At 35.6% G+C, this 16,927-nt stretch overlaps 1 protein-coding gene across 1 annotated transcript in view; it reads right to left on the reverse strand.

Moving 5' to 3' along the window:
* LOC135083739 (homeobox protein BarH-like 1b) overlaps positions 1-16,453 on the reverse strand; it is a 102,268-nt gene extending 85,815 nt beyond the window's left edge. The window contains exon 1 of the mRNA XM_063978475.1: positions 15,833-16,453. Within this exon, the coding sequence (XP_063834545.1) occupies positions 15,833-16,358 (526 nt within the window). The 5' untranslated portion in view covers positions 16,359-16,453. The remainder of the gene's footprint in view (positions 1-15,832) is intronic.
* Between the last annotated feature and the right edge of the window lie 474 nt (positions 16,454-16,927).

Consider the following 16,927-nt stretch of genomic DNA (forward strand, 5'->3'; position numbering starts at 1 on the left):
CGCGTGGACGCACAAGTTGACACTTAATATGAACCAATCACAGAGCTCTATTCAGCGCTGTGCGTCCGATATGCTACTTTACTTAAGCAAGCATCGATTGTGAATACGAGCGTGAATGTCAGTTAGAAGTGGTTAATTTTTACCTAATCATCCAATAGTAACATTAAAATTTACAGTCGACTCATATCTCTACCTTTCCTATAACATAAACATTCAATTTTTATGTCAACTTATACCATGCTAATCAGTTCTTTCCACCATTGTTTTCAAATACACTGACCAATCAGCCCACCCGGACCGAGTCTAAGCACTGTGACAAATAGTACACAGTGTACTTTGAAATGTAAACATAATTCAATTAAGTACGTTGCAGTGTGTTCACTTATCGCGGGTTATCGCTGTGAGAAATTAGTTTTGCAAGTGTTAACATAGTTTCAATTATTACGTGATTTCTGTAGGCTGAAATGAACTCATTCTTCCAGAGACTTGGGCCACTTTTTCATTGGTTGGGTTTTTATGGTGGTCAAGCTGTAGATCCTGGCTACACAGGAGTTGCAGTGGTGGGAACGAGAGGTGGGAATAGTTCCGTTTGGCCCACTTTTAGCTTGGTCCATAGGCCAAGTCACCGGTTTGAATTTTTAAATATATTTTCTTCCGGCAACTGGGCCCATTTTGGTGGTTGATTTGCGTGCCGTAAGAAAAAATATTTAAAAATTCAAACCGGTGACTTGGCCTATGGACCAAGTTAAATGTGGGCCAAGTCGCTATGTCGGCCAAGTATAGGTAGTAAAAAAAGAAAAGAATATAGAACAATACTCTTGGTATGTCTCTACATATTTACTTGGTCGATTTATTCAATACTCAAAAAGTTCTTTGAAAAAGAAGAATAATACATAACATAGGTACCTACATTTCAATATTCTCTGTCAATAAATAATCAGTCAAAGAAACGTAGGGTATGTACTACCGTTATTGTTCAGTAACCCACTTTTTTATGTATATTTCTCATGTAAAAATGTATACAAAGAGGCGTAAACACTTACCTGCTCAATTTAAAGAAAAATTCAATTGAACACATGCATGAAACCTTTTCAGCCTCAACAATTGTTATTTTAAATAATATTCTCGTGACTTACGAGTAAATTACTCGAAAGCAGCTGGCCACAATCGAATAATTATTCGATGAATCGGTCTTCAAGAATCGATTTTGAGTGCTAAAGTGAATAGTGCTTTGTGAAATCAATACATATATGAGTTTATAATATCTGTGGAATTATTCCGAATACCTGAAATGTGGTATTTCTAGAGATAAATTAAAATTGCGGTTTCACCGTTTCGTTTTTAACATGAGTCACGATTTTGAAGGGAATAAAGATGATTTTAAAATATATATTTATAGTACAAGGCCGTAACGATTGAACTTTTTCTTAAATATGCATGGAACGTTCCGTTTTCAGGTTTTAATAAATGCCTGATATTCGTTGCGTTTAATTAGTATTACTTGGCCTTTACGCGTCATTTTCCTTTTAAATTCTTTCGATGAAAGAAAATAATTGTTTTGCCTACAGTTACAGATTAAATGACTACCTAAATAAATGAAAAAAATGATTGACACTAACTGAAAAATGTTGGCGTGAAACAACTCAAAATATGCGTGATTCCATACTTCGGATTACATTTTAAGCTCCGACCGGCGATTCATAAAGTCCTTCACTAGGGTTGTCCTTCAGTCATTAAAACCTATTCGATGAATTCAATAAAAAAATAATTGCAATGAATTCATTGTGTGGGCTGCAATTAACAAGGACAAGTTTGTATCAGACTTAAGAGCCAATTTCGATGTCTGACATTCGTGATCATGAAAGGAAGACTGTGTGCTTACCATGAGTTTACGTTGTACTCTCTAGCGACTGCGTAAAAAAATGACATTAGGTATATGTATGATATAATATTGTGCAGCGCCCCTTAATAATAACCGCTAGCGGTTATTTTCAAGAAATAACATCTTAATAGAATTTTTTTGACGTAGGTACTCGCTAGCGAGCACACCTAACGTAAACTCATGGTAAGCACACTGAACACTGTTTTTAAAAGTGTACTGTCAGATATCTCAATTAAGACTAACATTGAATAAAAATAGAAATTCATAAATAAATAAAAAGTACTTAGCGAGCCTAATAGATCATTATAGGCATGAAAAATGGTTATTTTATTTATTTATTTTTCCTACCAACAGTCGTTAGTGAATCCATCTATATAAACGACTTCCAGCTCTCGTCTGTCTGTCTGTTTATGAGTAAATATGATAATCTGGGTATTTTATCTTTCGCGCGAGTGGGTACGGCGGAAGACGTTAGTGTAAATCATTTGAAAATACCTACAGCACTATTTCTGTACTAATTGCTTTCATGCTTCGCGGTTGGGTACGCGGATCTAGAGATAGGGAAGACTAGCTATGTGGTTCGGGTTTGCTTGGTTTATTGGGTTCACGACACTAGATACTCATATCACGGTACATTTATTGTGCTGAAACATACCTACTTATTTATGAATAAAAATAAAAATTAAATCCAAATTTTCATGCAAACTTTCATCTCAAGTCAACTGCATAATTTTTTTTACACTCGTAGTAAAAAAGTAGACATTTTTAATAAAGCTTAAATTAAAAAAAAAATTTAAATTGTTCATATTCAAAACGTAGCATACAAACAGACAGATCATTTCATAATAAATCGTAATATGATATAAGTATAGAGCTGATCTAAGCATTTAAAAACGGACAGGATGTAATAATATCAAAATTATGAGTTTTTTTTTTAGAAATTGCTATTATTCACTAAAGTATACGTATGGAAACATTGTATGTTATGCTATTATATGTATTTTTGGTACATATAACATTTTTTCTGCGCCATAGTAATGAGCTACAGTAATTCGAGACAATTCAGAATGTAAATTTTCCTTAAGCAGCTCATAATGACGGCAATAAAGAATTTAATTACTTGTAATTTGTGTGGAATATGTAAGGATGTTAATAAAGCTATAAATAGTAGCCGGACGTCTATCTGAGACTAAATGCAATAATATAGAGCAGACTTACTTCATGAATAGTGTAAAATGGTATAAATTTTTCATTTAATACTTACCTGAAAAAAGAAAAGAGTAAAATTTGATGTATTTTTAAGATATAATCTGGAAAATTTTACACCAATATTTAAAGAATCATAGCAAGTTACAAACAAAGAATCTAAAATGACATTAAGACGTAGTAAATGGTATGATCTTACACTAATGATAAAAACGCCTTAGTAACTCTAGCTGTGTTTGTTAGTCTCTTAGGGTTTTCTGTTTTTACTTACACTGCTGAATTTTGGTGGTTCTGGTGAATAGATTGGGATCAGTAACAAACACGAAAACTTGTCAAAATGAATAGATTTTTGGCACTTTTACGCAAAAAATACTACGAATTTACTACTTTCATGCTCCTTTATATTAAAAAAACACGGAGGAAAAGCGTGATTCTGATAAAAAGAAATACACATTTAAAAGCTTCAATGTCACTGGAATCAATGTTATACAAAACCTGTATTTTTCCATCAATGGACATGGCGCACAATTTTTGTTGAAGATGCCAAAAAAAACTACAAAAAATTAGAATGAATACTGTATTTTTACTTTTTTGATATCTTTAAAAATGACTGAAATATTCAAGCTCAAAGTGCGCTCTTCCGCTAGGAGCGATTTTCCGCGCGGATTTTGAAAATGTGACGTAGTAACATGAAAAGCTGCATGTAAGATATTATCTGTGTACAATGGTTAGAATGGTTAGTAGGGGAGCCGAAGCGGGGATTTCGGGACTTACTAAAGAGTGGCAGACTAACATACAAGGAAATACTTTGTACCTGGTTGATTACCTATAAGTATGAATTTTTGATATAAAACGGCATTAGTTCTTATGCCTCTCACCCAAAAAATACCTCAATTAAGCCCAAATTTGAGACCGCAGCCAAACTTTGAGTGACGATGGAAACTAGCCTAGATGGAGGACACATGAAATTGAACTTCTGCTTCTTCATTGATAAAGACTTATCATTTACCATACCTTATCATTTTGTATTCCGTTTTCAAGTAACTTTTTCGCTTACTGTTCAAACAAAACGTGGGATTTTTTTAAATCTCAGGTCTTTTGAACGCACATCTGAACGATGTCTGGTTTTAATTTCTTCAGTTACTCCGTGACCATGGCGCTTGCAACAGTGCCGAAATATTGGAAACTCAAAACTAAGGTACATGGTAGCAATCCCGTCAGTAATAATAATAGGAAAATGTCTTGAAAAATAAGTAAATCGTGTATTACTTTATGTAACTAATTTTATTATGTATCATACTTATAACTAATCACTTCATTCAGAACTAGAAAATGATTTCAAGGATTCCTCTTTTCTTCAATAGATGATCAAGATAATAGAGTTATTTATTATATATTGCTCTTCCACCATTTCAATTATTCTATCTTACATCTTACTTGATGAAATCTTTTTCAATTTTATTTACATGGTCATAACATTTTCACCATTCCTCTGCACCAATTTGTGAGATACACCTGAAACCCCCGATAAAGCAGCTATTATAAGAATAATATTTAAAAAACCCTTCTGACGCAGTTAGGTAATAAACTAAATGTATCCAATTTCACTCCAACTTACTGTCAACTCAACGACGCGCTTTAAAATCAAAGATTGACTTTGAATTATGCCTTATTTTACAATACATATTGAAAACAAAATGACTTGCTTGAGCTTTTTCGACTTTTTCACAAAAATAACAAATAGGCAAGAAGAGATTACAAAATTTCTGCAGCGACTGACAGTTCACTTGATTTACTTTGACAGGTGACAATAAAGCCATAGACATTTGCCATATGAAAGACACACTTTTCAAATATTTTTGTTTGCCATGAGATTCTGGTACACCTATCTATACCTATCATTTAATGAAAAGATAAACTAAATTTTTTCAGCACAACGAAAATCTGCTTTGGCGCGTAGCAATGCAACGTGACAACTGCAGTTCGGACTTCTTTATGCGTCCACTACACATACAATAAAATTCGAACTATCGCACATTTTTTCTTTTTAATTCTAATTCAGTAAAAATGTTTTTGAAACCTTCATTCAAAATTCAAAAGTTATTATCATATGACAGAACTTATGACCACACTATGTACATTGAATAAAATATTTTTCTTTTTATCATCAAGCTTAGCAGTCTAATAAGTTACTATGACACTCGAGTTAATCCACATTCAGCACCATAGCCTCCCCTTCTACAAGGCCCTCTACAAATGTCAAAACGTCACTTAACCCTTTTAGCACCAGTTCTTTTGTTTTTGAGAAGATGTACCCAAATTTTTATATCAATTTAATTATAGTCCAGTCGTTTGGTACAAATTAACGTGGTTACCTGGAAAGTGTTCCGGGAGTTTTGAAAATTGGTGATTAAAATAGATTTCGCTATGCTCTCTGTTAGTCTGTTAGTTAAGTGTGATTGCCGCGCTCGTTGCGAAATTGGAAAAATGCTGCCTTAGAGAAGATTTTTGATAGTTACATTCTTTCCTATTTCGTCCTTACAGCCAAATGACGTTCACTGCTGGACAAAGAGGCCTTTGGGTTTTCCATAGGTTTTTCATTATGAACAGTCCTGCGCTGCCCGCATTCAGGTTATTCCCGCGACCTTTACTAGATCGTCGGTCCACCTAGTAGGAGGCCTGCCCACGCTACGTCTTCCAGCCCGTGGTCGCCACTCAAGAAATTTTCTGCCCCAATGGCCATCGTCTCTACGAGCTATGTGTCCCGCCCACTGCCACTTGATTTTAGCAATTCTGCGTGCTATGTCGGTCACTTTGGTTCTCCTGCGGATCTCCTCATTTCTGATTCGATCACGCAGGGAATCCCGCTCCCGCAGCCCGCTCCATTACCCTTTGGGTGACCTTGAGCCTTCTTATGAGGCCCATAGTAAGCGACCACGTTTCAGAACCTTAAACTTTCCTATTTATTTCACGACTAGCTTTTGCCTGCGGCTTCACCCGCGTGAGATTTAGTGTCACAGATCGGCATAAATTATAGCCTATATGTTAATCTGGGTTACAAACAATAATATTGTACAGTTTCAACAAAATCCGTTGAGTACTTTTTGCGTGAAAGAGTAACAAACCTGAGACACAGGAATCTTCCTAGTTCAGGTATCAACCCACCAACATTCTTACTTTTTGTTTTTCCTGATTGTTTGTTATCATAATATTATCTGTTATGTTGGTGAGAAATAAACATTACTTTACTTTATTTTAAACTTCCAGACATCCAAACTTTCGCATTTATAATATTAGTAGGATACAATTATGTAATGTAGAAACAAACAAGACAAAAAAAATGTATACTTCAGCAACGCGAATTTTTTTATACTTCAGCATATTTAGGACACCCGGCAGCGTGTCCTGCCATGATCAAAGAAAAAAGAACTTGCAATTTAGCAGGTACATTAATTTGACTGTTTCACAACTCTAAATCTATTTAACTTACATTACATGAAATTTATCACATTTATCAAAGCTTCTTAGCTTGTCTATGTCCCAAAAATTATAAAATGAAAAAAGTAGTTGTCAAAAACCTTTTTTAAGGCGGATTTTTTTCAATAAGGCGGGCGCGCGCGCTGCTATAAACGAGGTCACAAAATTCGGAAAAGAACATAGCGAAATCTATTTATTCACCAATTTTCAAAAATTCCGGAAAACTTTCCAAGTAAAATTAACAAATAACTGGACTATTTACTCGTTATTGACCACAAAGACACAAACTTGGTTATTTTTCCAGAAAAATATTGAAGTGCTTAAATGTAAAAATGGTTTCATAGTGCACAAAATTGGCAATAGGTGGCATAATAATGGTTACTTTTTAGCGCCTAGTTTGAAATGTGATTAAACGATGACAACTAACAACAGTTGTCAGATAGGTAAAATTTTATTTTAGTTGGAAAAAGACAAAAAGTCGTAAATGGGTTAACGTGCGGGGGCTGCAAAATCATGTTGTGACGTCACGCGCGAATATTGGAAATTTTTGAAAATTTTAAAATGTCCGTAAACTTCTCGAGGCTCTATCTTCGGTAATACTGGATGGATTGAGGTGAAATAAAAACTAGTGTAATGTGTGTGATCTAAACTTTAAATTAAGTCATAATTTAACTTAATATTACAACTTATGCGTGTTGTCCATTGCAGCCAAAAGTTGCCTATTACGTGCCATCTCACACCCATTAAAACCTACAGAGATTATTATCTCACTAATGAACCTTAATTCGGCCACGCCCACAAAAAAAACGTACGCCATTTTTAAAAACAACCAATCAAAAAATACAGTCACCTGCCCCAAAATTGGGGCCCTCATATTATTTTGTGCAGCCTTGAATCGAATAAAAAATCAATCGATTCTATAATCGATTAACTTATCTAAATCAATATCTGGGGGTAAAATGTGGGGGCTCCTTCTGCTTTTGAATAAGCCATGTGTAACATTGTAATGTATGCGTCGGTTATTTTAAAATATTATGTATACTAACTCTACCTTGTTTTATTGCATACGTAAAATAGTCGTATTTAAGGCACTGAGAGTAAAAATTGCATTAAAGTGCAATATAATTGAAACTGAAATAAACTTTAATAAAGATTTATCTTTTTTGTTTGTCAGTTGTTGAAAATATTTGTATCAAACAAAGATCCTTGTATTTCGAGAAATGCAATTTATTAATGGTAACAACGTTGTCTGTCACTTATTAGTCATAGTAGGTATGAATACCAAACAAGGCTATACGAGTATTTGTTACATTTAAGCAAGAGTAGCTAGTTATAGAGTAGAAAGTAAGTAACAATAGATATTTTTTATAATACCTCGATATACTGCATTTAAACGTAACTTCTATTATTATGCTATGCACGACTAAATTCCTAAAACCACCAAATTGCACAAAACTTCCATAGTCTATCATTTCAACCCATTCTCTACCAAGTTTGAAGCTTTAGTCATAGCTTTTCGGGCAATCATTAGTTCCAAAAAACTCAAAGGCACCGCGTTTATTTACAAAAACCACCCTATAATTCAACACTCGGGGTGTCCGAAACGTTGCCTTATTATATTATGACCCGCTGCCGATTTGGTGCACGATGTTCGATGGATTAGGGTGCGAGCTGTTGAATTTTATTTGGGGAGTTTATTTTGTGTGTATTTATTTAAGACGCTTTTCTTTTTATGGTAATTATAAAGTCTAATTTATTTATTGAAAAAACTTACAGTGTTATAAATATTTATAATGATTTTGTAAGACTCTTCAGAATTATTGTGTACCTACAATTTATTTATTTATCTATTTACACTGTTACCTATAAAGCCATGGATGGCGAACATATACCAATAAATTATGATTTAGTACAATGAATGCTTCCTTACCAATAGATTAGGCTGTTAAATATAATTTTGGAGCCTAAAGTACTATAAGTCTAATTACAAGTTGATTTGTCAATAAATTACCTAGTCAAACTACTAATAAAAATATTAAGACATCATTTTGTATATTGACTGAAAATTGCGAGTAAATTACTGTTCGACATAAACTAAGTGATTTATGATAAAATCATAGTTACCTATATTTGGTAGCTAGATTTATTGCAGCCAGTTTTTGAGAGTATTTCAATTAAGTTCATTAGGTTACTACACAACTCAATTACCGGCCGCTTTAACTGTTAATCATTCAGAATCGTTAGAACGGTCATTAGTTTCTGAATCTTGTGAAATATAGCAAAATGTAAAGGTTTACCTTCTAAAAATTATCCATTATTTTACAACCTACAATAAAATGAAACATAAAAAATATCCGCTGGAACAGTTCACTGTTAAGTTGGCGAAGGTAACTCTATCTAGGTTTATTCCCCTATTAATTGTAATAAATAATAGTTTCTTATAATTTTGATTTATGTTGTAGTTATCGACAATTACTGTGAGTGGAAACGTGAGAAAATACGGCTTGTGTTATGTGACTTGGGAACATTATTCTTCGACAAAACTCTAATAATAACGACAAAACTCAATAAGCGCGCACTATTATTGATCGAATATCCAAAGTCATTTTACATCCTTTATACCACAGATGGACAAGAGATAGCTCGATGGAGGTACGGGGATGTTATAATTAAATTAACTTAAGTCACAACACCTGCCTCGCTCGCACACAATGAGGACGAGAAGGACAGAGCTATGCACCTTGCGCTCAAAAAATTAGGCGAACTCTGTGGGGCCAGTTTTTGGATATTATGGTAATTTTACGTTCTTGTGACATGACAGAAAGTAAGGTATAAAATTATATTGGATCAAAAGGTTTTGAAAATGGTGTTTTGTTAATTACATAAACAATGTGGTAAATAAATTGTATTGTGCAGGGCTCCTTCATGGTTAGCATACTCTCTAATCTGTGGTTAGGTTATTTTGACTTTTTTTTAATGAGTACCTACTAAGGTACTGCACAAAGATATCATGTTATAATGCCTAGTCCTAAACCGCGTCTAAAAAGATTTACTTCATCAATTAATTTAGAATTAATCCCAACGGCAGCACCCCCATTGGCTTCCAATTTAATAAACCTTTTCACATTCAATTAGTCAGCGATTTCGCTCTGAAACTCAAATTATTGAGCAAAAGCGCAGCTAAATGAGCCTATAATGCCGCCTTTTTGTCGAGTTTTTATTCCTTTTTTTTAATAGGGGTAATGTAAACGTGCCAGCACTGACACCTTTGCGGACCCCACAGGAGGTTCTATAGCTGCCATTTGCGGGCAATAAAATATAATAATTCTACACCCGTCTGCTCTATACTCTATGGTCACCGCCTCTGTGGGCTTTGTTCGAAATTCGAATTCGAATTCAAAGGACTTTATAATAACATCTCAGTTAATGATGATTAGTTTATTGTTCTTGGGTCCCGTCCAAGGTTATTAGGTCGGATATTTTTAGAAATAATAGTGATTTAGAAGACGGATTAAAGTCAATTAATTATACTGAATATATTGAGCATAATTTAAACGATGTCAGTCCATCATTTTTTCGGATTGTAGTGATACACCTTAAAAATAGGTAATAAAAATGTTTTTAATTTTTTTTTGTATTCATAATTACGATGAGTTTTGAATTACTCATTAGAATAAATATAATCATAAATGAATGTGGCTAGAACTACATTAAATGCCTACATGTATATGATATGTAGAGTACTAAGAGTTTGCAAATGTCTAAATAATGGGTTCTGGAAACTTAGTGCTAATTTCGAGAAACATAAATAATTACGAATGAGCACAATGCAATAATGTATTTATTCATTACATTTATGTTATTCAAACGCGAGTGTAGTTAATGTACCGAGTACATCAAGGTAAACACTGGACCTTATGGTGTTGTATTTAAGAGCTATTTTGCAGCAAAATATAGTATGTGCCGTTGTACTGGTCGTTACGAAGATTGCATCGCATAATCACACGAATGTCATATTTAGTACAAATCAAATGGCCGAGCGACATACAGAGGTTGGGTTGTGCACGTTTGCTATTGCAAATGGCCTTGTATAGCTAGTAGAAAACCATAGAGCATCATAGCAACTAGTATAGAGCTCTATGGAACCATAGAGCATAGAAACTAATTGGCTCTTTGCTCATAAGAATTACAGTTTTAAAATAAAATTTACTCTAGATACAGAAAATCTACAAAAAAAGTCTGGGACTTGCTTAAAATCCCTACTTGATTTATTGATTCTCTCTCTCCCGGTTAATGAAACAATGACGAGCGCGATATAGTTTTTCTGTGAGAGACTAAATTTCACGCGGCCAAAACCGCAGGCAAAAGCTAATGTCTTTATATTTTTCATCTTAATTAAACTGTTATTTAAGGAAATTATGGAATTATAATGTGATGTTGTAACGTTATTTTTAGTTGACACATTAACTTGAACGTTAAAATGATAAAATTTCACTTTGTGCGTTACTTCTATGTTGTCGTTACTACAAATCTATTGTAGGCAACATAAGTCGTTAACAATCCATTTACGATAATCACCCGAGCTAAGTACACTTGAACCGGCGCTTACAACAGAAAACGCATAAATATCCAGTTCATATCCTCACATCACATCCGTGATAGAAACACACGTTTAATGCACTAGTAATAATGATATAGAACCAACAATAATGTAAACTAATCTCCCGCCGAGCCTCCGGGGATGTTGAAAAAATTATATTTCCGTTCAGAAACCAGAATGACTTCCTCAATCAAGCACAGAGGTGCCAATGACAAATGACTGTTGGCGTTACGTGTTAATCTCGTAGCATATGGAGCATAGACAATCCCGCCTTTTCTAACGTCATCCTGACAGCTATTGTTAATCGCTTGATGTCTTCTTTTGTGCCAGCAACAATGGGTTTTTTGCAATGTCCGTGTAAATTGCGCTCATAGAGTCAATTAAATTCTTTTAAGGCCCTTGAAAAGGGTCCCGTTGAATGACTGCGTGTAACTTTTGTGGTCTTTAGAAGCTCATTGATTTGTTATATTTATTGAGTGGTTAATATTGCTAAATGCAGTTCATTATATTTTAATGGATCTTTTTTTATGTTTCTCACATTTAATAAGTATAGTGTGGTCATGCTGATGATGAATAACAATCACAAATGAATCAATATGAATAAAATAAAAACTTTAATCAAAACTTACTTAAACTTTTTTTATTTATCTTAATCAACTTAAATGTTAACTAATGATAACAAACTCAATCAACGTTTTATTTCACGTCAATGCCTTCCCCTGTTGTTTTAAATGATAAAGACACCGCTGTGTACTCTAAGTATTAAAATTTAATTGATAATCATCGTAATAAGCACTTAAAACATGTTAAATTTGTACTGGCCAAAGCAATGACAACAGAAAAAAATAAAACATCGGCATAATGACAGCCCGCGGTGCCGCCATTCGGGAATCATTCAATTTTCGAACGCCGCTCTGTAATCAATGGCCAACCGTCTATTTGGGCGAACATCTTCATCATTATGAATATTAGCCGTGGGGTTCGCAGTGGACACTCGGATTAGTAGCGACTGCGACAGTTTTTGAGATTTCTGACAAAGATAAGAACGTTATTTTGTGGAGTTGATTGTATTTTTGATGTTTTCGTATCATTTTAATTTGTGAATACGATTTTTTTTTCAACTAATGTAAGCACTAAGTACCTTACTACTTTTATAGCAGGAAAAAACTACCTACTTTACATTTCATTTAAACTAGGATGTCATGAAGTTTTTTTTTTAATATTCCAGATGTTAAAGGGAGAGACTTCTTTTTAACTAGTGGCTTTATTGTTTCTTGTAAATTCGGTCTACTAAAAGTGCGTTTCAATAATTTAACTTCTTGTAAAAATAAAGATTAAAAAATCCTATGCATTTCTCATTCTCCTTTCTTTAGTAGAGCCCAGTATAATCTCTACTATGTAAAAGAATAGGCGACGTTACGTGTGACTTAAACAAACGGTAGTAAATTAAACCACATAACACACACATACATCATAGTGGCCAACGTAATATGTCTGTCAGTAGTCTCTGTCGCCACTAATTAATCAGGCACGAGCCATTAACGAATGCCGTCTAATTAGTGCAATCAATTCGCCGAACAAACATATTAACTACCTATTTATATCGTATCAGACCTATCACGGAAATCCAGATAATATCTGTACACATGTAAAAACATAACCCTCCTTCTGGCGCAGTTGGGTGATGATCCTAGTTCGAGCAAATTTCAGTGAAACCTACCAAATCTATGTAAGACCACTTATGTACCTGGAATTACGCAAATAAAGAAATTTGATTTTATTTTATTTGATCCCTATTTTCCCTGGTCACAATCACGCGCGAACAACTTGGCCGATTTCTTTAATTATTTTTTGTTTTTATTGTTCTTGCCACGAGAATGTTCATAAAATTAAGAAAGATGCGCGGAAAATTATAAGAAATTGAGTTAACATAACGTCCATATTCCCGCGACCTTTACCAGATCGTCGGTCCACCTAGTAGGAGGCCTGCCCACGCTACGTCTTCCAGCACGTGGTCGCCACTCGAGAACTTTTCTGCCCCAACGGCCATCGTCTCTACGAGCTATGTGCCGGTCGCGGGAAGAGCCTGGATGCGGGCAGCGCAGGACCGTGCATTGTAGAAAACCTTGGAGGAGGCTTTTGTCCAGCAGTGGACGTCATTTGGCTGAATCGAACGAACGAACGGCCATATTAACTTTTCTTTAGACAAGATAACGTCTATCTGTCGGAACAGCTAGTTAATAATTAATTATTATTACAATGTAAAGACGACGGCGAATCAAGCCAAGCCACAGTGTTTTTATGTAGTTTGAATTGGTTCTATTTTCCAATAAAATTATAAGACTACTCGTACATGTTTTCCTTTGCCTACTTGTTAACCCTTTGTCTAACTACGACCAGATGAAATGTTTGATCTATTAGTTAATTTTAATTTCAGTTTTCAAAGATATTATGTTTTTGTTGGGGCTATACTTATAAAAAAAGGGGGAAAATGGGAATAGTATTTCTTTTTTTAGTAAAATATTGTTTTATGTATCAATCTATGCGGAACTTAAGTTCCAAAGAAGACAATTGATTTATTAATTGAAAAAACAATGTCTGGATAAAAATAATATTATACCTTAGAAATTAATGAACTTTCCTTGTCAGGACTACGGAACCCGAAAAAAGAATTATATACCTTAATTAATTGAACACATTTTTTTATTAAATGCATTAGAATTGATACGTGGTAAATTGTAATAAATTATTACAAAACAATTTTCAGACACCAGTCGCCTTTTACCGTTTTTTTAAATAATTACAACCCAATGTCGTAAGTAATTAATGTTTTTTTTTGCAAGTGCAGTCAGCCATTCTTAATAATACATTACATTATTAAAAGATTTTAATCTTATAAGATTTTTTTCAATATGTAACAAATATTTAGGTTGTTGGTTCTTTATATTGTAGAAAGACCTTTTAATAACTCAAATTAATTGGCAGTAACTACTTAAACAATTAATTATGTACTATATTATTTTAGCCCAGTTATTATAGCTTCACCTTTAAATTATTTATTAGTATACTCTACTCGTATGTTAACCCTTTTCAGGACACTTATATTCATACACAAAACACTCAGACCTAGCCAGAAATAAACCCAGAAATAATAATACCTACGTGTATGAAAATATGATTCACATTAGTAATAAATATATTACACTGAACGTAAAGTTACCTTTTTCCAATTACATTATGTGAAGATTAGGTCGTCTATTCCCGGTTGTCACCACTGAGGATAAATGGGAAAAATAATCCCGATTGTCTGTCACCAGTGTAGACGTATAACACATACTTTCCAAGTTATAGCTACTGGCTTTCTTACCACTACTGACAAATGATAAGATTCGTTTCAGATAAGTACAGTATAATTTTTTTTATGTTTAAAGCGGTAAATATGAGCGTACCATAAATAAATTATGTAGGTACATACATCCTTTATAAAATATTCTCATGTAAAACTAAGGGACATGAAATTTTGGCTCCTGAGCAGGGAGACGACAAATGAAACAGCTGGATGCGTGTGCGATAATCAAGAGCGTAGTTTATTAATTATTAACTGCTTATATACTAATAAGATGTGCGTCAGTCGTGACGTGCGACCTACTGTGTTTTGTCTAATAAACAAATGCAGTGTACGCTGACGCTACATCACTCCCCCCTTAAAAAAATACAATGTAATGGGGGTGCAAAAATAAAAACAAAATAATAATGTGTCATAGCTTACAAAAAAAACAAGTATTGTGACTACAGGTGCGATATGTAAACTGATACTGGTATTTGCCGTATAAGCAAAAATACCAGTCAAGTGCATTGTTATGTAATTTAAGAAGGCATGCTATAAATAGAACAATAAAATTATTATGATGAATTAAATCGAACGACGGGTTTTGAAGTTCGTCCGTAACGGGTCTTCTTGACGATGCTGGTGGTTGTCTGCTTAGTTAGCTCTGGTGAAGATTCAGGACTCGTCGATGTTGCTGGTGACGGCTGCTCGCGGAAGTCTTCGCAACTGTCTTCTTCGCCGTTAAGTAAAAAAGCTGGTTTTAGACGATCAACTGATATTACGGCTGTTCTGTTTGGCAACTGGACGGTGAAGAATTTCTCCTGGCGCTCTAGTACTTGGTATGGACCAGTGTATGCATGACCAGTGTATAATAAAATTTTCTAACTAGTTTCATTTTATTATTTAAAAAAATATAAGAAAAATGCATCGCCAATAATAATATATCCTAAGTAGGGAAGCATGAAAAATCAGGTAACTAGACTATAAAATTTATCCTTTTTTTAAATAAAAAAAATAATACTTAGCATAAACATTTACGTAATTTCTGCATAATAAACTCCAACTGGTTTTTAGCGGATGAAGGGTTTTTTTATAAATTGAGCTATAACTGTATTTTCAAGTTTGCATTTTGATTTAATTCCAATTAGTTAGCAATACCTACTTGTTATTGATAAACGAACCGTGTAATCAACAAACACAATCGATCAAAACTAAGGTTATTAGAGCATAGTCATTTGTTTAAAACCGCGATGACTGTTAATTTACCGAAGTGCTTATGAAACAATCAACAACATCCCCGCGGGCAGGCGAAGGGTTAAATTAATGGTTAAAAACTTACCTCCGTTGTCAGGATTATTCGCCTCGAAGGTTTTGCTCGTCATGTGGAACAGAGCATCCAGGGGAGTGTGGGGCGCATTAGAGCCCTGTTGCGGCGCTCGCCGGGGCTCCGAGCAGCAGTCCGAAGCTGACGATGAGCGTTCGGAGGCCGAGTCGCAGCACTCCGTGGGCGCCATATCTCTCGGCCTCAACAGCCCCAAAGCCGCCAGCCGCCATCGCTCACCGTCCAACAACGCTGCACCAGCTAATCTCTGCAACCGCTGCAGTCTCTCAAAACCCGACGCGTCCCACGGCCGAACGATACGAGGCGGAGTGCGCGGGCTGTGCGATAAAATGTCCAGAATAGAAAAACTCTTCACGCCTTCGCCCCGACGCTCCTCCGCCGGCTCCGAGGCCATCTTCAACCGCTTCAGCGGCCTGAAGTAGTCGTGGGGCGACGGCGACCGCGACGGCGCCGGCGACGGCCGCCCAACACTGATATCGTCCTCGGAACAGCTGTGTCCAGACATCGACTCCTCCTCCATCATTCAGTTCACAGATCCATCACACAACAGTCACAGAATAAATCGGAACGTTCCACCGGTATGTTTATCACTCAGTAACACAGGATACGGCTGACGAGTCGACGCGCCTCGGTCAACTGACGTGGCGTATGACAGCCCTGGCGCGGGCGGTGGGTCGGGGCGTGACCTAGGGAGCCGCGGCCAATGGCGGCGCGCCGCTTTAATGCGCGCGCGCTCTGGTTGGCGGGCCGAGGCGGCAGGGGCGACGCAGGCTGTCACACTCGAAGCTCCAATAAAACTTTTTAATCCGGCCCTGGATTGGGGGGCGAGATTCGTGGTGTGATTAATTTAGTTCGCCGCGGGGGGAGCGGGCGGCGCCGGGAGGGGGGCGGTTAATTACCGGGATGAAGACGCGAGTCTAACTACTTGCTCCATTATTTAGCGGCGATAAGGCCGACGTTTGTCACCAGAGAAATTGCCACTTTCCTTCATTTTATAGTTCATCGGTTAATCGTCGAAACTAAGGGTATCGGAGTCGATTATATTATAATTAGACGATAATGTACAGCTGGCGGTTTAATTGGCAGATGTTT

This window comes from Ostrinia nubilalis, chromosome 24, assembly GCF_963855985.1.
Source record: "Ostrinia nubilalis chromosome 24, ilOstNubi1.1, whole genome shotgun sequence".
Classification (NCBI taxonomy): domain Eukaryota; kingdom Metazoa; phylum Arthropoda; class Insecta; order Lepidoptera; family Crambidae; genus Ostrinia; species Ostrinia nubilalis.